At 35.5% G+C, this 23,747-nt stretch overlaps 5 protein-coding genes across 6 annotated transcripts; 3 read left to right on the top strand and 2 right to left on the bottom strand.

The window, feature by feature from the left end:
* The first annotated feature begins 230 nt into the window (after positions 1-230).
* Positions 231-4,679, top strand: LOC149738544 (uncharacterized). Its single transcript, XM_089874118.1, has one exon. It carries the CDS (start codon positions 752-754, stop codon positions 3,947-3,949), a length of 3,198 nt encoding a protein of 1,065 aa, XP_089730244.1. The 5' UTR covers positions 231-751; the 3' UTR covers positions 3,950-4,679.
* Positions 4,658-11,222, top strand: LOC149738543 (threonylcarbamoyladenosine tRNA methylthiotransferase-like). Its single transcript, XM_089874152.1, has 12 exons — positions 4,658-4,888; positions 5,311-5,426; positions 6,190-6,274; positions 6,741-6,886; positions 7,590-7,710; positions 7,766-7,869; positions 8,375-8,541; positions 9,302-9,508; positions 9,799-9,918; positions 10,209-10,419; positions 10,852-10,967; positions 11,021-11,222. The coding sequence occupies exons 1-12, from the start codon at positions 4,716-4,718 to the stop codon at positions 11,135-11,137; spliced, it is 1,683 nt and encodes a 560-aa protein (XP_089730278.1). The 5' UTR covers positions 4,658-4,715; the 3' UTR covers positions 11,138-11,222.
* LOC149738542 (MAP3K12-binding inhibitory protein 1-like) lies at positions 11,211-13,342 on the bottom strand. Of its 2 annotated transcripts, XM_089874163.1 has the most exons (7): positions 13,208-13,342; positions 12,897-12,995; positions 12,647-12,754; positions 12,470-12,564; positions 12,337-12,419; positions 11,857-12,018; positions 11,211-11,610 (listed from the first exon to the last, which is right to left on the bottom strand). In XM_089874163.1, exons 1-7 carry the CDS (start codon positions 13,286-13,288, stop codon positions 11,393-11,395), a joined length of 846 nt encoding a protein of 281 aa, XP_089730289.1. In that variant the 5' UTR covers positions 13,289-13,342; the 3' UTR covers positions 11,211-11,392. The 2 variants fall into 2 exon arrangements, with proteins under 2 accessions (XP_089730289.1, XP_089730291.1); XM_089874165.1 differs by lacking the exon at positions 12,897-12,995 and having other exon boundaries at positions 13,208-13,339.
* Positions 13,334-14,217, bottom strand: LOC149738541 (proteasome subunit beta type-3-like). The gene has a single exon (XM_089874182.1). It carries the CDS (start codon positions 14,212-14,214, stop codon positions 13,597-13,599), a length of 618 nt encoding a protein of 205 aa, XP_089730308.1. The 5' UTR covers positions 14,215-14,217; the 3' UTR covers positions 13,334-13,596.
* Positions 14,218-19,227: 5,010 nt separating this feature from the next.
* LOC149738540 (carbohydrate sulfotransferase 1-like) lies at positions 19,228-22,120 on the top strand. Its single transcript, XM_089874155.1, has 3 exons — positions 19,228-19,670; positions 20,365-20,706; positions 21,557-22,120. Exons 1-3 carry the CDS (start codon positions 19,270-19,272, stop codon positions 21,984-21,986), a joined length of 1,173 nt encoding a protein of 390 aa, XP_089730281.1. The 5' UTR covers positions 19,228-19,269; the 3' UTR covers positions 21,987-22,120.
* The last annotated feature ends 1,627 nt before the right edge of the window (positions 22,121-23,747 follow it).

Genomic DNA, 23,747 nt, shown 5'->3' with positions numbered 1-23,747 from the left:
GTTTGGCACTGCCTAAAATTATCGCTAAGACATATCCTAGGACTAGTTCACTTACCCAACAGGCCAACATTACACCCAATGCCACATATTCCGAAGTTTTGCACTTTGTCATATGTCTGATAAATTGTCTATACTCTGAAACAATCACGTGCGCCATGTGTTAATCGATTTCTATGTCATGTTTTATGATTTCTATTGTGAAAACAGTTGTATGACGTCATTCGCAATATTTTCACGTTTCAGCTGTTGATTGCAGCGGAATTTGAATGCGTTTTGATTGAAATCAGTGGCAAGGACAGCGAAGGGTTGGTTTTATGATGCAGTAAGTCTGTTTCCACAATTAAATTCCGTAAATTATTTACAGTTTCTTTATTTTTAAAGTTTAAACGACATGGTTAACGGGTTACTATTAAAAAAATTAGGCACGTACAGCATACGATACCGACACCCTATCATATATAATTCAAGCTTCTAAAAATGAATCGCATGCTGTGTAAATACCTACCTATACTACCTATATATGATGGTATGAATTATTAATAATTATAGGCTTTCATAGCCTAATAACTTAAATACAAATATACAACCAAGAGAAAAGGGCTTATCGGGCTAGTTCTATATTTTAATACAAAAACAATATTGACTTTCTAGCGGAATATTGTTCTAATGTACGTTTACAATTGCATTTTTTAGAGAAAAATAATTCAAAACTAGTTTTATCTTTGAATTTTTGACCTAATGAGATTTCACTATGATGAGTGAACAGTTGGTGTTGGAAGAAGATTATGATGAAAATTACGTTCCACTGGAGGAAGAAATCCATGAATATGCCAGAGTAATTGGCCTCGATCCCTTTGTGGATGCGGATCTGTTGTGGATCGCCAAGGAAGGAATTAATGCTCCTCTTCCACCTCACTGGAAACCATGCCAAGACACAAATGGAGATATTTATTACTTCAACTTTGAAAGTGGTGACAGCATCTGGGATCATCCATGTGATGAGTTCTACAGAGCCATGGTGATAGAGGAGCGGCAGAAGCGAGTTTTGAAGCAATCGGTGCAAAGTGCTGCGAAACCAACAGCGAAAAAGAAAGATAAAGTTGGAAAGAAAAAAAAGAAGGATAAATTGGCTGAACCAGGGTCGCAAAAGTTCCTTGGCCAGCTGAACCCTTTAAAACTAAATGACTCTCTTGCTTCTACAGGTTCTCTTGGTGCACTAGGTGGTACAGCAAGTCTTGGAGCTTTACCTGGTGGACTAGCTCCTTTGAAAGGAGTGGGTGGGGGAAGACTGTCTGGAGTTTCTGGTCTACCTGGTCTTACATCAGATACATCCAAGCAATTGGACCCGATGGGACAAACTGGTAGTTCTCTTGGCAGCACATTTGATGCTGGAAGGATTAACTTAGATAAACTGGAAACAAAAGATTTAGAGCAAACTGCACTGGAGTATCAGGTCTCGGAGGAAGATTCAGAGGAAGTGAAAGATGAAATGGACAAGATGATTGTTTCGTCAAATTCAGATGAAATCGAGAGCAGTATCGGTAAAAACTCTAATGATTTTGCAAATGTTATGGACATTGATGAATTGAAACCAACCCAGGATGTAAAACTTGAAGAGAAACCATCAGATCTGGGGCTATATTTAACAACAGGTAAAATTGGTGGTAATGACACTGGTGGAGCTGGAAGCAAGTTATCTGACTTTGGTTTAAATAAGCCACAGCCGAGAGAAATAGCTGCCAGAGCAGCTGAAAAGAGAATGTATGGATCTGAGTCGCTAAAAACGGAATCAATACCTGACATTTCATCGTCCGAGAGTTCAGTGGTAGAAGATCTTCCTGTTAAGAAAATTGAGAACAAAGATTCGGATGCAGAGATGAAACTCTTAGAAAACGAAAAGGAAGATGCGTTGAATGAACTGAAGCAAACTATTAAGAAGGAAATAGAAAATGAGAAATTAAAGTTGGAGAAGAAAAAAAGAGAAGATATTGAGAAGCTGAAAAGGGAGATGGAAGATGAGTTTTTGGATGAAGAAGCTGCGTTGAAAGAGAAACAGAGCAGTGAGCTGATTCGGATGCAACAAAAAATTCGATCAGAAACAGATTCGGAAATAGCAAAGCTAAAGGAGGAAAGTGAAGAGAAGATCACTGATGCAAAAGCTGAAATGAAGAGAAAACAAAATCAAACCGATGTGGAAGAGTTGATGGCGCAAACTGAATTGGAACTTGAGGAAAAGCTGGAAGAGTTGAATCTTGTAAAGCAACGGAAGCTCGAAGAAATTGAAAGTTCACATGAAAACGACACTGAAAAAGAGGTGGCACAATTACAGCAGAAGTTAAGGGAAGAAAGGCGAAAGTTGTGTGATAAACTAAGAGAGGATCATGATGCAGAGATGCGATCTCTGCGTATCCGACTGGAGGAAGTTCACAATGAAGAGAAGCAACAGTTGAGGGAAAATTTACGAAAAGCAAATTCAGTGGGTGATGAACAAGAGGTAAACATCAGAGAAGTTCTCAATGAGAAATCTAAGCAGCTGTACAGTGCTCATGAGAGGGAAATTGAGGATGTCATGAAGGAGCATCAGGAACGCCTTCGGAAATTGCGTGAGGAAAACAACAATGAGTATCAGCAACAAGTGCGGGCGCTGACAAAGAGATCTAAAGATGATTTGGAAACTGAACTCACGAGGTTAAAGAAGGAGAATGACACAATCCTGGAGGCAGAGAGGAGGAAACATAAAGTGTTATGTGATGAGCTGAGAAATGATCAGGAGATGCTGAATTTGCGAAGATCAAAATTAGAAAGTGAACAAGCCCGTGTTGAAAACTTAGAAATTAGTTTACAAAAGCGATCTCGTGCCAATCATGACATCATGTCTGCTTCAAATAGTCACTCAACACCCGCTGTTAAGGATACTTCAGTAAAAAGCTCAGTCGTAAATGAGGAAATTCAAACTTTAAAGCAACAGCAAGAATCTCTGAGAAAAATGATTGAGGATTTACAAATTCAAACCCAAACTCCAAGGTCCGCGTTTAACAATGCAGAACAAAACCTACAGGTTGAAGATCTAGAACCACATGTGCGAGATTTTGCACCTGGAACGCATAATTTTAACACTGCTCCCGGCACTGATCTGAATCCACCATCAAAGCCTTTCACTTCAGATGCATCAAAGAAGGCATGGGAAAAGCAAGATGAAGGTATAAGAAAAGCCAAAGAATTTCTTCTGCAGCAACAACAGGCTGCTAGAAAGGATAGTGTAAGAGGGTTGGCATGGTACAACACAATGCGGGATGCAGAACACAAAGACCAAATGAACGAAACAAAGCAAGCTATGGGTGAAATTCAATCAAGTTTGGAAAGAGAGCCTTTTACAATCAATGGACAATTGTCGAACGGCCACAATGTTGATAATGGGCAGTGGTATAATCAGAGACCAACCACTGATCCTTCATATCTCCCCACCTCCGGTGCAGCCTACCCACAATTTCCTTCAAGAACTTCTGCAAATAATTCAAAGAACCAGCAAGAACTTGAAAGCTACCTGAAATCAGTCGATCAAAAGCTGAACCACATCATGAAAGCGATATCCGAGAAAGAAAATATATCTAGAATGACGCCTCCTGCAGTTGCAAGGTCGTCCTACGTGGCTGATATTGTGGAAAACGAACTGGTCAACAAATGGAAGAAATACTTTGGTAGGCATACCATGCTGGGCGTCCCACAACCACAGGAGACAATGTTTGATCGAAATGAGTTCCCATATTGGAGGTATATGTCTGGCCGTCAACTGATGGAGACAAACGGTCACGTCCACCCAGATGCGAGCCAACTTACCTCCCAGCTCTTTAATAAACCAATGCATAACATGCCTTCAAATCTTTCCCCTAGAAGTCGGGTCAAACTTGTAATTGACAACGATAATGAAATCAGAGCAGTTAGCCCATAGTTTATAGCCCTTGAATAAATTTTATTTACTAGAGTAGCTGTGAACACACTCACATGTTTTTAAATTTAAAACAGTGTTTTTATGTTGTGTATGCATGTTTACTTCCCATAACTTTATAAGCACTAATCCTTATTTCAATTTTAATTGTAAAGTGAGTTTCTGTGTTATTGGACAATGTGTTCCAAAATCTCCAAATTACACTTGTGTATTAGAAGTTGTATCTCCCACTGTATTAACTCATTCTATATTTCAATGTCGTGCCTTTGTTGAAAACACATCTTCCAACTAACCTATTTTATTTATTTTGTTACTGAGTGAACACAAATGCCAAACTTACACAAAGCATATTCATTGGTACCATATTGATTTTCTTTCTATTCCTATTTAAGATGTGTACTTCCTTGTCAAAACATGCTTTACATGCGGTGTACCTTTATTATGATATATATATATATATTTACATTGTGCTGTAACATAATGGGTAAACCTGACATCTGCAGTTAAACCTTTTATTCTGATTTGCTAGGTAATTACAACTAAGCATATTGCGTTCTCCTGATTCATATTTCTGTTCCTAAATTTAAGTATTACTGACTACTGTGTTTATTTTTCACCAATTTATAGCAACATTTGGTCTATAAAATAACAGTAAAGTAAAGTTTGCCCATCTGTGAAAACATTCTCACTTCATTTAATGCTAAGTTTAAATTATATTTTTGTAACTCTTAGATTTGTTAGTTCGCAAAATATAAAAAAAAATCTTGTTATGCCTTCTGCTTGTACATCTTACCTGGATGACATCGAAGACATCGTAACACAAGATGTCAACACAGCGAGGCCACTTCTAGACACGGGTGTTGTGCTTCGTAGCAAGAGAAATCAAAAAACAAAAATTCAGAAGGTTTTAGGGATTGAATTGGAAGATGATACAATTCAGAGGTAGGCTACTAAATTTACTTAGTTAACAACACTAGTTTAAACTGTATATTAATTAGTCACGAACTTTGCTGTGGCTTGTTTGTCTGCTGGGTGTAGGGACCACACTTACTTTTTACCAGCTAAATGTAGATATGTTTTTAACTTTAAGTGTGTTTTAACAACTGTTGTTTTGTTACTATAAACTGTCTTTTTATTTAAAATATTTTTTTAATCTTTGCCGCCGTAACTTAATTAATTTATAGTTATTGTTATAAATTATTATTATAAAAAGTTGAATAGGTTTAAATGTTCATAAAGTAAACTAGACTAATTCACTCATCCAGTATGTTTTCAAAATATGACATTTATACACTTATGCAGATTAATAAGTATTATTATGATTCCTTCACATTTTTTTGACTTTGCCAATTTTTTTTACACAGCAATATTCCAGCCACACAAACAATCTTTGTGAAAACATGGGGCTGCACGCATAACTCATCCGATTCTGAGTACATGGCTGGCCAGTTAGCTTCTTATGGATACAATGTTGTTACAGGTAAGGTGATACTTAACACAAGTTACAGAAGTTATTTACAACAGTGTTTACCTATACTAGTGTAAAATAATATTGTTTGTAAAAATTTAAGCGCATATCACAGTTTTTTGTGTAAATATACCTTTTTTCTAAGTTATATTTAGTTATTAAACTATAGTCTATATATATATATATATACACACATTATTTTAAAACCACTCTGGGTAAAAGGCCGAGTTAAGTCTATTAGCCATCCTGTCAAGTGCCGAATATATACGTAATTTGTTTATAATTAACTTGTTTTCTGTCATAGTGATCTCTGATGTTATGTACCGGAAAAAAGATCATGTTCAACCTTACATTTAAACATATTTTTATTTCCCCATAGTTTACAACAACCTTATATAACTTATTCCGTTTTCGATTTTTCACGTGACTATTGCGTGCGCTTTTGCCCTTCCCACTATCTCCTCTTTACAGTGCCCTTATCACACTAATATCGGCTTTTTCCCACCCCCCTTTTTTCTGCTTTTCGCTTGATTGTTATTGCTTGATACTGTTGCGTTTCATTCCCTGATGAAGTCTCGCCGTATGACAGACGAAACGTTGGATATAAACTACGTTTTTAATATACCAGATGAGCCACTGATATAATATTTATACGATGCCTGGTAGCAGAAGTAACAGAAACATATTTCTATTTGTCTATATTTTTATTCATAATATTACATTTAAAGATATTTATACATAATATATACTTTAATGTTGAATTTTGTATTTGCAGAAAACGGTGACAACGCTGACTTATGGTTGTTGAACAGCTGCACAGTTAAAAACCCAGCAGAAGATCACTTTCGAAACATGATCAGGTATTTATTTCACTACAATACTATACATTGTCACAACATTGAAATTGATCTCTTGATGTCAATATAGTTTTCACTTATGTGATGAATGAATAGAAGATATGCTGGCAATGTAGATTAATTATAAAACAAATTTTAGTTAAAATATAATGTTTTTGGTATATTTAACAATCACTTTGTTTTTTGTACATTACCATGGGTCCACGGCCACTCTTTTTGTGTCTATGTTTGTTATACAGGCATACAGACTTTGAGTTATTGTGTTCTGTTGTGTTCTCAAGACATTGACCACATACATTTCTCAATATATATATATACATAATACTTTTTTGTTTAATAAAAATTTATTTATTTTGTTTACATCACCACACACACTGTGTTTTGTGTCTATGTTTAGTAACATACAGGCATTCAAACTGTAAGTTATTCTATTCTGTTCTCAAGACCTTAACCAACACCATTTTTGCAGCAAAGCACAAAGTTTGAACAAGCAAGTTGTATTAGCTGGTTGCGTATCGCAAGGAGCACCGAAGCAAAGTTATATTCAAGGGCTTTCAATCATCGGTGTTCAACAAATTGATCGAGTTGTTGAAGTGGTTGAAGAAACATTGAAAGGTAGCTCTCCTCTTGTACATGACCAGACTGTTGAAGTCGTTATCAGACCACATGTTATTGTGTTCAGTTGGTTAACTCCAGTAGGAATATGCTTTTCTCAAAGATTAGGGCATGCAAGTCCAAGTATGAGCTCTTGTACAGCAAAACTGCTCGTTAAGCCAGACTACCAGTGTATCCATGCAATATTGGTGTTATTTTATTAAACTTGTTTCTGGGTGTTTTGTTTAAGAAATTCTTTCAAATTACAAACAGTTTATATACCCAGAGTGGCAAACAATAATCTTTTTTTGCTGTCTGTTTAAAATATTCATGGAGAAAAATATAGATGTGTAATTTTATACAAGTTTTTATGAAATAGTAGCTTAGCCAAATATAAATTCACCAAATTATATAAATTCACCAAATACAAACATAAATATTACTTTTATTCTCGCTATGGTAACAGCAGTGAGACTCGAACCTGTAACCTCTGGCTCTGGGCTAAAAGCAAGTGCGCTAACCATGGGCCTTGTCACCAGACAAAATATGTTTTGTTTATGTTTTTTTACTTTCTGTAGCGTAAGTCTTACACACTTCATGGATAGAAAACTTTAGCTGATACCTAATATGTGCTGTTAAACTTATAATGACTGTTTATGTTTATACCAAACTGCAGAAGTAAAAAATTTCGCTTTCAGTTTTAAAACAAAATATTCTTTAACAGGAAACACAGTTCGTTTGTTGAAACAGAAAAAGGAAAACGGAAGAAAAATTGGAGGGGCGTCACTTGACCTTCCGAAAATCCGAAGAAATCCTTTCATTGAAATAATCAGCATCAACACTGGGTAAGCCCTCACTTAATATTTACAGTAAACAAAGTTTTATCTGTTCTTTACCAAGGTGTCTCAACTCATGCACATATTGTAAGACAAAGCACGCTCGTGGTAACTTGGGTAGTTATCCTGTTGCAGAGATCGTACAGCGCGCTATACAATCCTTTGGAGGTAAGCTAAACCAATAACTTGTTTTTAATGTGAAATATTCTACCAGTAATTAATAGAGCTTGTATTAAGTTTTATAGTAACTTTAATTTGAACGGTTCATGTAACAACTCATAATTGAAATTTTCTTGAATTAATAATTTGATTTTACGATCATAACAGTATGTATCTAATCCATATCTAATGTATACAGATACAGTGTCAGTAAAAATACAGATTGCTTATATAGTAGGGAGGGAGAAGATGCTAGTAAATAAAGAATATTAATACAATTATAAAACCATATCCTTACGTGGTTACGCCCCCGTAGACCGTTGTTATTCGTTTTAAAAATAATCAGGATGTTTAGATAATATGTGCTAAAGGTGTCCGATCTTACCCAACAGTACTGTATTATTAGTTTAAAAAATGTGTCCTGTATTTTTCAATTACAATCCAACAGTCAATTTTTTCAATATTTATGTTGTATGAATGTATGTTTATGTTCTCCATATATAAAACAACACAGAGGGTGTAGTAGAGATATGGTTGACAAGTGAAGACACTGGTGCTTATGGTCGTGACATTGGAACCTCACTACCTGAATTACTGTGGGAGTTGGTCAAAGTAATTCCTGATGGTTGTATGCTTAGAGTTGGGATGACCAACCCACCGTATATACTTGATCACTTAGAGGTATTTATTGCTCAAATATTTTAGCATATGAATTATGAATAAACATATATATTCATAATACATACAATGGTATCAGCAGCTTTAGAGGTATTGCTCAAATTTTAACTTATAAAAATAAACGAGTATGTAGAAGGGTGGAGGAAGACAGAATACATTTAGCACATAATCTAATCTTATTTTAAGCAGTTGACAACGGTCTATAGAGTGGTGAGCATTCAGTTTAATAATTCTTTGAATGTTTTTTGTTTACTGCCAAATAAGACGAGAAAAAAGAATGAAAAGGTGTCCCGCCTTTCCCCACCCACAAATATAACATTTATTTTCACAATGGTAACAGGAAACAGCATCGAAACTTAAACATGTGACCCCTGGCTCTTGGCAAAAAGCAAGTGCCCCAACCATGAGCCACGTCACCAGACAAAATATGTTTTGTTTATAAATTTTTTTACTTTCTATAGCATATGTCTTACACACTTCAAGTATTGGAAAGTTTAGCTGATACATACCTAATGTGTGTACTGTTAAACTTATAAATAAGTTTTAATCCATTATACTAATCTGCAAGGCCAAGTAAAAACTTTTGAAGTTCTTATGTGATGTTTTATTTAAAGTATAACCTTTCATTGGATATCTTACATGGTTTAAATATGATAATACATCAAAATCTAAAATTTATTATTTTGTATATACTATTTTTAGACAGCTTTTACTTTAATTTTTCAACCTCATTTCTTTAACCATAGAAATATTTATATTTTAGGAAATGGGTAAAATTCTCAATCACCCGAATGTGTACTCATTCCTGCATGTACCGGTTCAATCCGGTTCTGACCAAACCTTGCATGAAATGAGGAGAGAGTACACTGCCTCTGATTTTGAACTGGTTGTGGATACATTGAGGGCAAGCGTGCCTGGAATATCAATAGCAACAGATATCATATGTGGGTTTCCAACAGAAACTGATGAGGTAAACAGTGTATTATATTGATTTTGATATAGCTGAAAATATGTTGCAAAATAAAGTTCTGTGTTTCCTAAACCACACTTTGTTATGTATGAATTTTTATATTATGATTTTATGTAACAAGTTCACTAGTTTTTTTAAATGATTTTTTTCTGTTTATACAGTTACCCCTTATATACCTTTTTTTTTACAAAACCTTGTTTCAACTACGTATGGCAGATTACTGTTAGAATCCACACAATAATGTTTAATACAATAGTAGATAGACAAAATCTCTTAATTTTTGTTTCTAGGATTTTGAAGACACCATGACTTTGTGCGAAAAATACAAATTTCCGAGTCTGTTCATCAATCAGTTTTTCCCGAGACCCGGAACTCCCGCTGCTAGAATGCCACAAATCCATAGACAAGAGGTGAAACAAAAATTTTAAAATATCAATGAAAAGAACTGCTTACCTGTTACTACCACTATTATAATTGCAGTTTCTACGTTTGTCAACAAATCTTTAACTTTAATTGGTATAATTCAATATGCTTGACTACTTCATGAATGCTGAAATACAATTTTGCTGATATTTAGTGCGCTAATTCAGTTTTTTTTGTACTTTGATGATGTATTTTAGATAAAAAAGGGAAACAAAACGTTAGACTTTTTTGTTATTTAGTGCGGTAATTCAGGTGTTTATTTTTCAATGTATTTCAGATAAAAAAGCGAACAAAACGTTTATCTGAGTTGTTCAGATCATATGAACCATACGGTCACCAACTTGGAAAAATACAGAAAGTTCTTGTGACTGAGATTGCCCATGATCAGCTACATTATGTCGGACACAATAAATATTATGAACAAGTACTTATTCCAATGGATGAAGATCTCATGGGAAAGATGTTTGAGGTGGAGATTGTGGAGACAGGTCGGGACTCTTATGATGAAAAATCACTAATTTTTAATGTTTTATAGTATAAAAAAACTAAATAGATGATGAAAGATTAAAAGTTGGTTAAAAATTCACAGTTTAAAAGTAAATAAGTGATGAAAGATTGAAAGTTAGTGAATACACATAAAAGTGATAGAAAGTTTGTGTTGAAAAAGTTCTAAAAATTTACCGTGTTTTGGGGTATTCAGCAAATTCTAGTGTGAGTGCTTTCATGCTAAAATGTACCAGGTTTTGGGGTGTTAAGCCAACTTTGGCTCAAATCCAAAGTTGTAAAACCTCACTTCTATAGTACGGAATTTCATAAGTATGGAGACTAAAGAAATTAAAAATAAAATCCTATCCCTGACTTCTATATGAAGTTGTAAAATCTTGCCAAAGGTAATTATTCTAATCTTCTCTTATGTTTAGGTAAACACTTTCTTAAGGGCAAGCGAATAGATTCAAGTGTTCCTGTAACTCCAGTCACAGTACAACCAGTTCCACTGGGTTGCGTTTCAGGTGACAATGTAAATGTAAAGTTAAAGGTAACTATATATTTTATGCCGAATGGACTATTACTAATACTTATTTTTTGCAGGAGGCAAATGAGACAAGAGCTGTGCCAAATATATCAACTTATTTAATGAACAATCATAAATTTTTTGTTGTTTTATTCGCAATTGTGTTTTATTTTATCATGAAGTGGTTTGTTTAATATGGTATCGTTTTGTTGCTGGTTATGTTAAACCTTCATTGCTGCCATAACTATTCAACTGCAACATAAAAGATTTTATTGTAAATCAGAGTTGTTTATTTCTGCATGAAGCAACATTCGGTTTGCCATCTATGTCTAAAATCACAGTTACACTGTACAGGTCCCGTTGCATTATTTTCCTCTTTGCTTGGTTCAAAGAAAGCTGCCGACAATCTTCTGTGGGACAATACACAGCCACATCATTAACCCTCGTCTTCATGGCAACTTATCGCTTTTCAGCAATTTTTGTTTAAGATATCGAATTCTATCATCAATCTCATCCAGACTGAACTGGTTTTCATCTCTACTTGGGTTCCGACTTCTCTCAGAAGAGACTTGATGACTTTCAAAATATTCCGGAGATGTTGCCTCTAACTCTAAAACTCTTTCTTCAAGTTTCTTTAAACGCTCGTAAACATCCATCGGAACCTTCTCTGTTACACAAGAAAAATGCAAAATAAAACTATGTATTAGTTCCAATAAAAATAATTTTTGCCCTAGAATAATTGAGAAAGTGTAAGATGATAAGTAAAACCATGTTGTAGTTCTAATAAATATGTACTTTGCTTCAGAATAATCAAGAAATCACCCAGTTAACCCTTTTTCTCCAATTATTGTAAGTCATACAGCTAGAAACCTGTCTACCGTTTTTTACACCAAATAAACATTGCAACACCTACCAGACTTTATTCCGACATGGTTTTTTAAATTAACAAATCTTTCTTGCACACCACGGGGAATTTTATGACCAAAAGTTGATTCTGGTTTGATGTTTGAAGCGTGCCAGTTTCCTTGGGAGTCAATTTGCATTTGTGGACCTTCTTGATTTTCAACACGACTCACTGAAAATAGAGTTACAGGTATGAGGTTTATATATATGTGTGTGTTATATATATAGGTTTGGAAAATAATAACAGTATTTTCTTTACAACCTTGCTACTCAAATCAAAACCTACAAATATTCTAGAGGCTAAAGTACAGGTATATATATGCATGCATTGCATGGAAAATAACAACAGTTTTTTATTCTAGAGGCTAAAGTACAGGTATATATATGCATGCATTGCATGGAAAATAACAACAGTTTTTTTCTGTCTTAAAAACCTTGGTACCCAAAACAAGATCTACAAGGACTTATTAAATGTTTGAAAGTAACCCACCATGCATATGCATGCGATTCGCTGGTCTTCTGTACAAAGCATTCGTCCTTGCACAGCCATATTGTTCATTATCCTCTTTTTCTCTGTTAAACACCATTCAGTTGTACAAACTTTAGGTTCAGAAAAAACTTACAAATTGACTTTTGAATCGTATGCAAACTCATGTATATTTTGCTCATCAACTAAATTTTGAGCTTGAGATATAAATGCAGCAATTCTTTTATCAAGCTGGAACAAAAAAAAAACATAAGAAATTATTAGTTTTACAGACTACCACAAAATAAAGAAGGAATAACTTTAATGAGCATACCTCGTTTTTAGAGGCAGTTATTTGAACCAGTTCAGGATCCAGTGCAGGTTTCACATCAACAACTTCATTTTTAACTTTTCTGTTCATTGTTTTCCGATCAAGAACGCCCTGTTGAAAGGAGGAGAGTACATTTAAATAGAAGAGTAATTTTATGTATTCATTTCTTTTTCATGGTGTGTACTGCAGTATAGTATAGGTGTATCTACTTAATGGGGTCGTTTTTTTGTCTTGAAATACAACTTCTTCCTACCTGTAATGACGAAACTAAGTGTTCCAAATTGTCAAAGAAATTTTTTTGTTCTTGAAATGAACATGTGCTTGTATTGATGCAATCTTGTGGTAGACCTGACTGGTAGATTAATTTTAAAAAGAAAATAGTCTTTAACACCAAATAGGCCATGTATTATCAAACATACAAATTCATTTATTTGTTATAACACTGAGCAGTTTCGTCAAGAGTTACTGTGTAGAGTCTATATAGACTGTAAGTTGATACTAATTTTGCTTAAGCTTAATTTAAATACAAACGACTAAACCACAAAATGTGCTCCTACCTCCTACCTGTATTATAAAAGTTTTAATGCATTGCAAAACACCAGCCATATTTCCAGCAACTGTTGTCTCATCTACATTCATATCCATTGTATATTGTAATAAGTTAACAACAAATTATATTTCTCTACCAAATTATCTAAGTATGCAAAAAGATTTAATGTTGAATGATGCGATACACATGTATAATTTAGCATTGTATAACATGTTACACAGCAGCGTTGGAAACAATTTGGAAATATTTTAATCTAGAAAAAAATGAATATGTGACACATTACACAAGCACATGACATCAAAACATTTAACCATTTTATAACAGAGTCAAAATCCGAAAACAGATTTGTTGCTGAACTTTCTTCTACTTCGAAATTCTCTCTTATCATGAAACAGATGTTCATTTAATCCATTCTTGCTTTCAACCTTCGGGTCGTAACTTTGTCTGCTTCAATGATGTGTACCACTGCCCCCCAACCAGAACCTGCATCCCTATCAACAGAGTTAAGCAGGGCTTGAGAGACACACTCAAACAGATCATCTGGTTCCATATCAGGGCGCCAGAGAGCTTCACACATGCCGTACATCTGAATAGCACATGTGCCAGTCACCACAAAATCTTCAGGTTCCATTGGACACCCAATAAGATCACACGATGCGATGAATGGTTCTTTTGTCTTTGGATCCAACCCAGCGATCACAGGTTCAATAAAATAGGGACCAAATCTCTTCTCGTAAAGCAAGTTCGAGACAACGCTCAGAAACGTTTTCGGCGAGATCTGACGGTTCTCTCTGAGTTCGTACAGTTTCAGCTGAAACTGCAAGCGCTGTGAAACAGTTTGAACATCAGTAGCTAGCCCAGTCAACCCAATGTATAAACGTTCACTCATTGGGAAAATTTTCTCAAAATCCATTCCAACAGTTTGTGCTTGAATACCAAATCTGAGATCGGAAGCAATGGCAACACAATTCTTCCCTTTCATTGCCACCACCGCACCACCATTGTAGGACATAATAGACATTTTGTATTGTTTTTGCTATTGCCTATCTTATCGAAAATTTACTTAAATTCCTGAAATCGTGAATTGGAAAGTGAAAGAATAAATTATAAGCTAATGGTTATGGGTTCTTTTTAAACAATAATAAAATAACCACAAATACCAAAATTCAATTGAACTTAATTAAGTCTATCAGTGTTCCTTTCTTTAACATATGGTACGTATTACATTTATTCTTTCATGTATTAAACAGTATGCTTAAGCATAACCATAAAATATTTTTGTTTTAAGCACATTGTGTCTAAAATTTCCAAAACCTATATTCGTATTACAGCAGCATTCATCTTACAGTTTGAAGCCTGAATGAATGGAACATACACCAAAGGTTAAACTCTCACACGAAACATTTTGAAAGCCAGCCTCTCGCATCATTTGAGAAAACTGACTTCTTGAGGGAAATTTCCGGATGCTCTCAGCAAGATACTGATAAGATTTCCAATCTCCAGAAATGACTTCACCCATCACAGGTATCACTTGGAAAGAGTATGTATTGTACAAGTTTCTAAGGTAGGGGTTTTCAACCTCACTGAACTCCAGGCACAAGAACCTTCCACCAGGTTCCAGAACCCTATGAGCTTCTTTGAGCACCTTATCAATGTGCGTGCAGTTACGAATTCCAAAAGCAATTGTGTATGCATTAAATGAGGCTTCAGGGAAGCAAAGATCATCTGCACTGCAACAAACCCACTTTAAATGTAAGTTTTGAGTTTCTGCTCGTCGCTTGCCAACTTCCAGCATATTTGGGTTTATATCACACACAGTTACATTCGGTTCAGGACAATCATGCTGTAGTTTGACCCTTTTGATGAAGCGAAAAGAAATGTCCCCTGTCCCCCCTGCGCAATCCAAAAGTTTAGTTTTGTCACAAGGGTTTAAAACGGTGATGAGTCGATCTTTCCACAACCTGTGTATTCCAGCGCTCATGACGTCATTCATTAAGTCGTAATTTCCCGCCACTCTGTCAAAAACTTCATTCACTTTCTTAGGTTTTTCCTTTACAGTTACATTTTTAAACCCAAAGTGCGTGATTTCAGGATTCGCATTTTGAGTACCGACGTTTCTTTTTAATCTTGTAATCGGTTCAAAACAGCGAAAGGCTTTTAAACGCGACACAAAACGCAAGTTGTTTGTCATAGCCATTTTCACAGTATACACTTTTATACAACCCTTCCTTTTTTACCTATGTAGCAGTTTCATGGTCAGGCAGCCAGTTATGCTGTGTGAATATCAAGACATGTCAACCTGCGAAAAAGATAGTACCGCATGACACAGTATTATTGGCGACTACAGAACGTAAGTTATAGCACTGTCATTCTGACAAAATTTAAACCGCAATCAGGAGGCAGTGTTGCCAAATCAAAGAAGTGCAGTTTGTTTTTTTTTCACACCACTGATATATTCTAACATCACATAAACAACTACATTTACGCCGTGGTAAATTACTTAAAATCACGGCAAAATATAAATGCATATAGAAGGAAAGAAAACAGTTTGTTATATACTATACAGTAGGGTGGGGGAAGGTGAGACACTTTTTCATTCTATTTTCTTGTCCCATTTGATAGTAAATATATATAGACCGTTAGTAAATCTCTAAAACACGGTCGGGATATTTGAATATTATGTGCCAAAGGAGTCTCATCTTCCCCGCAGTACTATACTACCATAATATTCTTTAACACAGCTGCGAGGTAAGATAGAATATCGTTGTCACCTAAATCCTATATTTACGATCGTTGTTTTTAAACCATTAACAACGCTGTTTCAAGAGTGGCAGGTCATGATTACATAATTATGTAAATATTCGTTGTTTATTACTTTATCTTCGCGTGGTCGGAAAACGACAGTCGTTAAAATACGGGTGTTCATACACCTCATGTCAGCTTACGAGTTATCATAAATGTTACTTTGTAGGTGATTATTTTTTGGAATTTTTGTGTTTTTCTATGTATGGCTGATAATTTGGACAACCCATTAGTGATCAGCACTAGGTTGGAGCAATTGCCGTTAAGTGTCTTGTTCAACAACACATACGCCCACAATGGTAGCAACGACGAGTCTTGAGCCCATTGCCTCTGGGTTAGAGGCAGGCGCGGTAACCACTTTGCCACGGCGCCGGAATGCACTGTAAAGCGACCGCGTTTTGTTTTCATCAGGGCCAGCAGCTTTTTATATCGTGGATGTCCTGTTGCGTATCCATCATGAGGAGGCGTCACCACAACCTCAAGAAATATCTGGAACTAGATTGCAGACAATACATACCAGCGTCCAGACTCATATATAGCTTATGGTTGCGTAATTGTTATAAATGTTTTTACATTACAATCATATTCATTGAATTTTTCAAGTTTAACCACAGTATAGTAAACCACTATTCGCGCATGAGTGCATATAGTTACATTTCGTGACAACTATTCACGCATGAGTGCACAGTTGCACTTCGCCCGGCAGTTCAGCCGGCAATGTAGTATGACTGTTCGAGGCAGAGTCCGTATATAAACATTTGTATATAAGAAAAACGATCACGAAAATGATATCGTAGGGTACAGTGACACATTTATGTTAGTTTAGCGAATTTAACTGAAAGGTGGTAACGTGTTCTCGTTAGCGTATACTATCACTTCAGTTCAGCTATGGTTTAACTACATTTACTTTGGATGTAGCATACTCTTAGTAAGCTAGCGCTATACCCTATAATCAGACACCAATGTGCAAGAAAAGAAAGAAAATAGAACTAGCTGTTCTTAAATGAGATTTATGGTAGGCCATGACCGACTGCGTAGACTTTTTACGATTGCAGATAAATAGGGTGGGGGGAAGATGGGATACCTTTTTAGTCTACTTTCTCGTCCAATTTGGTAGTAAACAAAGAACATTCAAAGAATTTTAAAAGTATCCTTACGACTCCTTAAAACCGTTGGTAATTGTTGTAAACACAATCAGGATATTTAGATATTGTGTGCTAAGGGTGTCCCTTCTTCCCCTATCCCACTATACATTTATTGGCTCACTTTCTTAACATGTAAACCCGATAACCTTTATTAAACATATTTACCCTGCAATGTATAGTTAATACGGCGAGAAAAGGTCGCACATGTTTTCATTCTCCTTTATCGTACATTTTGGTATTACCATAGTTACCTAAACAGGTATCTATGGTATTACCAAATAAACATTTATACAAAAGCACCGCACATTTTGTCGATAAGACAACGAAACCAAAATCACCGTTATTCAGTCCCAGTAATTTTTGTACACTGTTGTGTAAAGTTGAGAGCAGTTATCATTCATTTTGTATATCACAGAATTAAGTTATGTACTTATCCTACAAATTATGTATAGAGTGGGGTGGGGGAAGATGGGACACCTTTAGCACATAATGTCCGAATATCCTGACCGTGTTTTAAACAATTAACAACGACTAATCAAAGTCGTGGGCATATAGTTTTATAACTCTTTGAATGTTCTTTGTTTACTACTAAATGGGGCGAGAAAATAGAGTTAATAGGTGTCCCATCTTCCCCCACCCTATACTGTATATTAATTATATCAAAACTCTTATATGGATAATATGCTAAAATATGTCCTAACCATGCCAATAAAGTATCCAAAAACGTTTTTTTTTCTACATGAACGTTTAGTTTTATTGTTATGGCGAAATATCTTCTACGCTGACTCAACACTTTCTAACGCAATTGAACAAACGAACGCCCGACCTGTAAAATGAAAACTAATTTTATATTAAAAACGAATACAAAAATAAAAAGCACTTTAAAATGAAAACGGCATTTTTAATGAAAACGAAAATTTAAAACAAAAATAAAAACAAAATTTACAATGAAAACGAAAATTCCGGTAAAACCTGTTCTTTATATAGTCATACTAAACCGCTATATAGTCATACTAAACGAGAATTGGAGAGAGAGACTCTTGCGTGTAGAAACGCCATGACAACCAACTATTTTTTTTAAATAAATCTTTGCACGATAACTTTTCTTCGTTTAAAGCTATAAACAAACCATAAGAAAACGAAAAGTGTGCATTACCCAAATGTAATTGGCCCAAGTTAACCTACCATATCCAAATGTGAAACACAGCGTAATCAAACAAAACGCTTGTTCAGAAAAGATAAGCAAAAAATATTTTACACTCATTTAGTGAGTTATAGGTGCGTGCATGTGAGTCAAATTTAGGCTTAGATCAGTTATAGCAGCTTACATAAAATGTTAACCGGTATATTGCAATTTTAAATCGAATTTGAATCGGACAGTGTAAGCTATCCATGCAGATTTATATTGTAGTTTAGTGCATTTTATATAAATAAATAAAATAGTTGTCAACCTGGTTTTGTTCTAATATCTGAAATACAGGCTAAATGTAGATTAAATAGCGGAATAAGAGTGACAAACAGAATGAAGTAAAGGTATTTTTGGTTCCAAGATTGTAATGTACCTGCAATTTGGCTTGTAGTCACTAATACAATTTCACAGCGGAAAATACATCACGCCTCCATGACGGTTCTAGTCTTGAAATAAAATAAAAAACAATTCGTGGCTATGACGTAAAGCAGAAGTCTGCTGTAGCGTCAATTAAAGAAACAGAACGGAAAAGGGACTATTATTAAACAATACAGCACGTCACTGCGGCAGCAGCATATGGTTTATGGAAAAGCAAATAACAACAGTGTATGTACTAGTAACATTTTGCACGCACAATGTAGGCTAGCTAGTTTATGCAGATTTATATCGTTATTTAGTACAACTTATATAAATAAAATAGGTATTTATAACTTAGTTATGTTCCGATATCTGAAATAAAGGCCAAGTGTAAGTTAGATGGCGAAGAAAAACAGTGACAAACAGAATAAAAAAAAAGTATTTTTTGGTTTCAAAAAGTTTCTAATGTGATTTATACTTGTGTGGTATACTTGTATTTTCTTTTAAACTTTGCATAAAGTTGTAAGACTATATACAGTAATAACATTAAACAAATTTACAGGTAAACAACTAGTGTCCTGAAATGCCCTTCAGGTTTAGATATCGGAGGTGTATTTACTTATTATTGGGCCTCCTCACTGCAGTAAGTGTAATAGTGTACACCAAGAAATTATATGCTAAGGAAATTTGGACTAATGAAAATACCACCACGAATGCAATTGAAAAACATACCGCCCCTACTGCTGTAATACTGCTAACACAGCGTCGATCTGGATCAAGTATTGTTGGTGAACTGTTCAACCAGTATGTGAACGTGAGCTACTTTTACGAACCCCTTTTTCCATTCGACGACACCTGTGAAAGGTCTTTACAAAATCAGACCCTAAAAACGATTCAGCACATAGCGGGCTGTGAGCTGACACATTTGCCAAAGTTGTATGGTGAAGCATTCAATGTTACCAACCGCGACGATAAATATTCAAGGTACGTAAAAGTAATAAGTATTTTGGTTGCATGTGAAATCGCCTATGATATACGAAAACATGTCTCCAAACTATTTTAACAAAGGCAGATTTCCACTTCGTAAAATGTTTACGATATGTAAATACTCTAACAATGGCCTATAATACGATATGTACATACTCTTTACAGTATAGAGTCTATATACCCATGGCCTACTCAATACATGTAACGTCAAAATCATCTCACTGTATCCAGTTAATGTGTTTTCTCCGTTTTGTGTTTCCTTTTCCGTTATGTGGCGTTTTGAGTTCTTTCACATGTTTCTACTATTTGTTTTACTCACAATCATTCTCCCGTAATTACCAATTGGGCGTATATTGTGTCACGTGAGCGGCTGCAGGCATACCGAGGCGCAGCCGCTTAGAAAAGCGAGAACGTGGTCAGTTCTCTCTCGGGCTTCTTACTGTATGCAACTGTTTTAGATTCTCTGTATGCTACCTTTTAGTTGTGTCTTTAGCAAGTTTTATATGAGTTGTGTTTTGAGCAAGTTTTATACGTATACGAACTATAGCTTTTATTGCCTTTAATTAAAACGCATTTTATAATATCAGTGGGATTGTGAGTAGGCCTAGCGGTAGGCCGTTAAAGCAGGGTGCCTGAACCTCCCTAACGAAAAATTCTCGTTACATACATACTCTGCTCTAATGAATTTCAGGTGCAAAGAGTATAGTGTATGCTTCGCAGGCTATACAAGAAGCAAATACAGCGCATACCTCACACGCGATGCTCAAATTTGCCACACCACGGAAGCCCATCAACAATGTCCTGCACCGATTGACTTGGACCGTTTATCTTCCCATTGCCGTAGTAGCATCATGGTTGCTATGAAAGTCATATACCTGTGCAGGCTTGAATGGATCACTCCGCTGCTATTAAGTAAGCAAAGCATTGTGAAGATTGTACATCTTGTAAGGGATCCTAGAGCAATCATTAATTCCAGGATACCTCAGAGAGAACCAAACTCTGCGGTAAACAAAGCAAGATTCGGAGTCATAAGGTAAATAATATATTCCTGGTCGTTTTTTAACAATTAAAGGGACATGCCAACGAAAATTTAAAATATGTGCATTGATAGAAACGTTCAAATTTGTTTTAAAGATTTTTTTATCTTTAAACAACAAAACGGGAAGTCCGGCGCTGTAGGACGGTTGGTTAGCACGCCTGCCTTCAACCCATCAGAGCCAATCGGTTCAAGACTTTTTCTTTTGGGGTCTTCGGCAAGACACTTAACGGCAATTGCTCTAACCCAGTGGTCACTAATAGGTTGTCCAAACCAAATGATCAGCCACCTATTTAAAAATGTAAAAACACTAATCACCCACAAAGTTGCATACATGGTATAACTCGTAGGCTGGCATGAGGTGTATGAAACAGAACATCCGTGTTATAACGAATGTCATTTTTTTACCACACGAGGTTAAAGTAAGTTACATTCATTCATTATACCAAATCCAATAGAAAATATCTTTAATAGTTTAATAACTAGGATCAGTCAAAAATCAGTGCCTTTTTCCTATCGAAAATTTTTACTCCAGCGTTTTTTTTACGCGATTTTTTTAGAAGCTCTTTGTTTCTTGACACTTTGGTGGTACCTTTAGATCACATTCGAGCATCTCTATATTTTTTTGTTGGTATGCCTATTTTGCAACGCGCTTTTGGATTCACGATACTTATATAATTCTGTAAAAGTTCTATTGTTCACTCCAGAATGGGACGACAAGAGAGAATAATAATAAAACCATGGCCAACTCCACCCTACTATACAATACTTAACAGGAAACACCAATCTTTTTATCTTTCATTGTTGCATACAAGATGCTAATCAAAAGTTGTTTATTTCATGACAGGTTCTATGCCCATCAAATATGTGACCAACTGTCAAGTAATGTCGGCTACGCAGATACGGTTGTTGGTAGCATTGTACCAAGGAAAAGTTATCTGCGAATTCGACATGAGGACTTTGCTTTAGAGCCAATACAAGTTTCTGAGAACATTTACAAGTTTTTGTCACTTCCTTTTCGAGAAGACATGAGAAGGTGGGTTCTAGATGCAACTACTTCCAATACACAGACGTCAGAACTGAAAACCGGTGACCAAGGTACAAAAAGAAACTCAAAAGAAATCGTTTCTGCATGGAGAGGAAAGTTATCATTCGAAGAAGTAGATGTAATACAAGAAATATGCAAAGATTCTTTAAATAAACTTGGTTACAAAATATTTAACACAGAAAAGGAATTACAGAATGTACAAGAACTTCATTTCAAACCCAAAGTTTAAAGAGTCAAAACTGTGTATAAAACTGTTTAACCTTTTATTTTTAGCCAAAAGCCAACTTTGAAACACAAAAGTGTTTTTCAGTGAATTACTAGAATTTAAAATCCAATAAATTTTAACGTTTTTAAATTATTGTGTGTATTTTCGTCTATTTTTATACTGACTGCTAGGTAGTTTATCATCATTCACCTACCACCTTTTTCTAAATGGTATAAAACGTAACCTACGTCCGGGAGATGGGGCTAAAGAGTAGCGAGTTTATACTGATTTGTTTTGCCTGGTAAGTCATAAAGGCACATCTCCGTTGCTATAAACAAAACCATAACCACCACCGTCTTATTGGCAAAATTTGTCGTTTAACTTTGATTTTATATTTTACGTTTTATACTAAATTGTGTACAACTATACTACGGATAGAAAATAATGAAATCGTGATATAGGGCAACAAAGCCCATAAAACATTTAAAATATAACATGAAACCTCAAAACACAATCCTTTATGTGAATTTATATAAACGATTTATTTGTTCTGGTCATCTGTAGTTGAAATCAACACGGTAGAAATCTGGCACCTGTGTTGTATGAACCACGGTCGCTATCGCCTTGTCTTCACACGCGATGTTAGCGAAAGAATGCAAGCCGTACAAGAAGAAGGCTATCGCCTAGGTTTACTTTGAGCGCTGGGCAATTTTATAAGATATCAAGCGAAGGGTCGGTTGGGACGTATTGTCCCAGAAACAACGACTGAGGAACTTATCTGTTAGGTATTTGTAAAGTAAAACTTAAGTTATTCTGGAAAGTTATAGTCGTTTATAAACCGGTAGACATGCTGATGTTGCTATTTAGTTCATTTATTTAGGAAGATAATGGTAATCGGAGAAGGTCGGGCTTAAGCAAAGAAAAGATTTGTTTTTCAACAGTGACTCGGTTTATGCTGGGCAAATTTGGTTTGTGATAATAAAACCAGACTTTCTTGAAAGCAAAAGGGAACTGCGGGAGCGATCCACGCACGTAACTGTGAAAATATAGACATGTTTGCAGTGTATTTAGTTTAAATAAGGAACTGCTATATAATAGGCGCTTTAATTCAATGGACAATGTACAATACAGCCGAACAAGGACTTAGAACCGAGCAAATAAAGTGAGAAAGTATAGGTGCGGATTACTAATACGCATGTGGGCCTTATTTTTCTGCTTATGAGAGTATTTTTTCTACTTGTTTGTTGCGGTTTTTACCGATGTTTCAGCACTGTTATAACCTAGATTTCGCTGTATAACAAGAGCGTTAAAGAGATTAGATTCAGACAAGTTTCATTGTACATCTTACCCCAAAGCCCCCAGTGTCTATTATCTTGCGATGAGTTGCCCGAGAACAGTAGTTTCATTGTACACTTAACTTTCAGCTCGCGACCGCAACTGGCATTATTTGTACTGTTGACGCAGGAACACCGCGCTTTCTTCGAACTGAGCTTAGTTTTGGGTCTTGCTGGAATAAACAGTGAATCGAAAAACATCCTCTGCTTTCGCTCAACCGTGACCAAGCTGTGGTAAAAACAAACTCATCATCGCAGTTAGTTTATGAAAAGGTGTTGAAACCATGAATTGTGTTTAAGAGCGCGCACTCACTCCGACAATTGGGAGTATCATGTCGATCACAGGTCGACTTTACATTTTTTAAACCAGTGCTTTCTCCCTGACATCCGTAAGGGGTCAATCAAAGGGAGACAGATTACACTGACTCTAGTGCGTGAACAATGTACTGCT

The sequence above is a fragment of the Ciona robusta genome, chromosome 3 (genome assembly GCF_009617815.1).
Source record: "Ciona robusta chromosome 3, ASM961781v2".
NCBI lineage: Eukaryota > Metazoa > Chordata > Ascidiacea > Phlebobranchia > Cionidae > Ciona > Ciona robusta.
The sequence above is the reverse complement of the archived record's forward strand: the minus strand, read 5'-3'. Positions and strand labels throughout refer to the sequence as shown.

Bases quoted from the DNA above. Each gene is read 5' to 3' on its own strand.
- LOC149738544 (XM_089874118.1), top strand. From the start codon at position 752: ATGATGAGTGAACAGTTGGTGTTGGAAGAAGATTATGATGAAAATTAC.
- LOC149738543 (XM_089874152.1), top strand. From the start codon at position 4,716: ATGCCTTCTGCTTGTACATCTTACCTGGATGACATCGAAGACATCGTA. The intron at 5,427-6,189 runs GTAAGGTGATAC...TTGTATTTGCAG, and splicing joins TGGATACAATGTTGTTACAG to AAAACGGTGACAACGCTGAC. The intron at 8,542-9,301 runs GTATTTATTGCT...TTTATATTTTAG, and splicing joins ATATACTTGATCACTTAGAG to GAAATGGGTAAAATTCTCAA.
- LOC149738542 (XM_089874163.1), bottom strand. From the start codon at position 13,288: ATGGATATGAATGTAGATGAGACAACAGTTGCTGGAAATATGGCTGGT. The intron at 12,996-13,207 runs GTAGGAGGTAGG...TTAATCTACCAG, and splicing joins TTAAAACTTTTATAATACAG to TCAGGTCTACCACAAGATTG. The intron at 12,420-12,469 runs GTAAGTTTTTTC...GGTGTTTAACAG, and splicing joins TACGATTCAAAAGTCAATTT to AGAAAAAGAGGATAATGAAC.
- LOC149738541 (XM_089874182.1), bottom strand. From the start codon at position 14,214: ATGTCTATTATGTCCTACAATGGTGGTGCGGTGGTGGCAATGAAAGGG.
- LOC149738540 (XM_089874155.1), top strand. From the start codon at position 19,270: ATGCCCTTCAGGTTTAGATATCGGAGGTGTATTTACTTATTATTGGGC. The intron at 19,671-20,364 runs GTACGTAAAAGT...AATGAATTTCAG, and splicing joins CGCGACGATAAATATTCAAG to GTGCAAAGAGTATAGTGTAT. The intron at 20,707-21,556 runs GTAAATAATATA...ATTTCATGACAG, and splicing joins GCAAGATTCGGAGTCATAAG to GTTCTATGCCCATCAAATAT.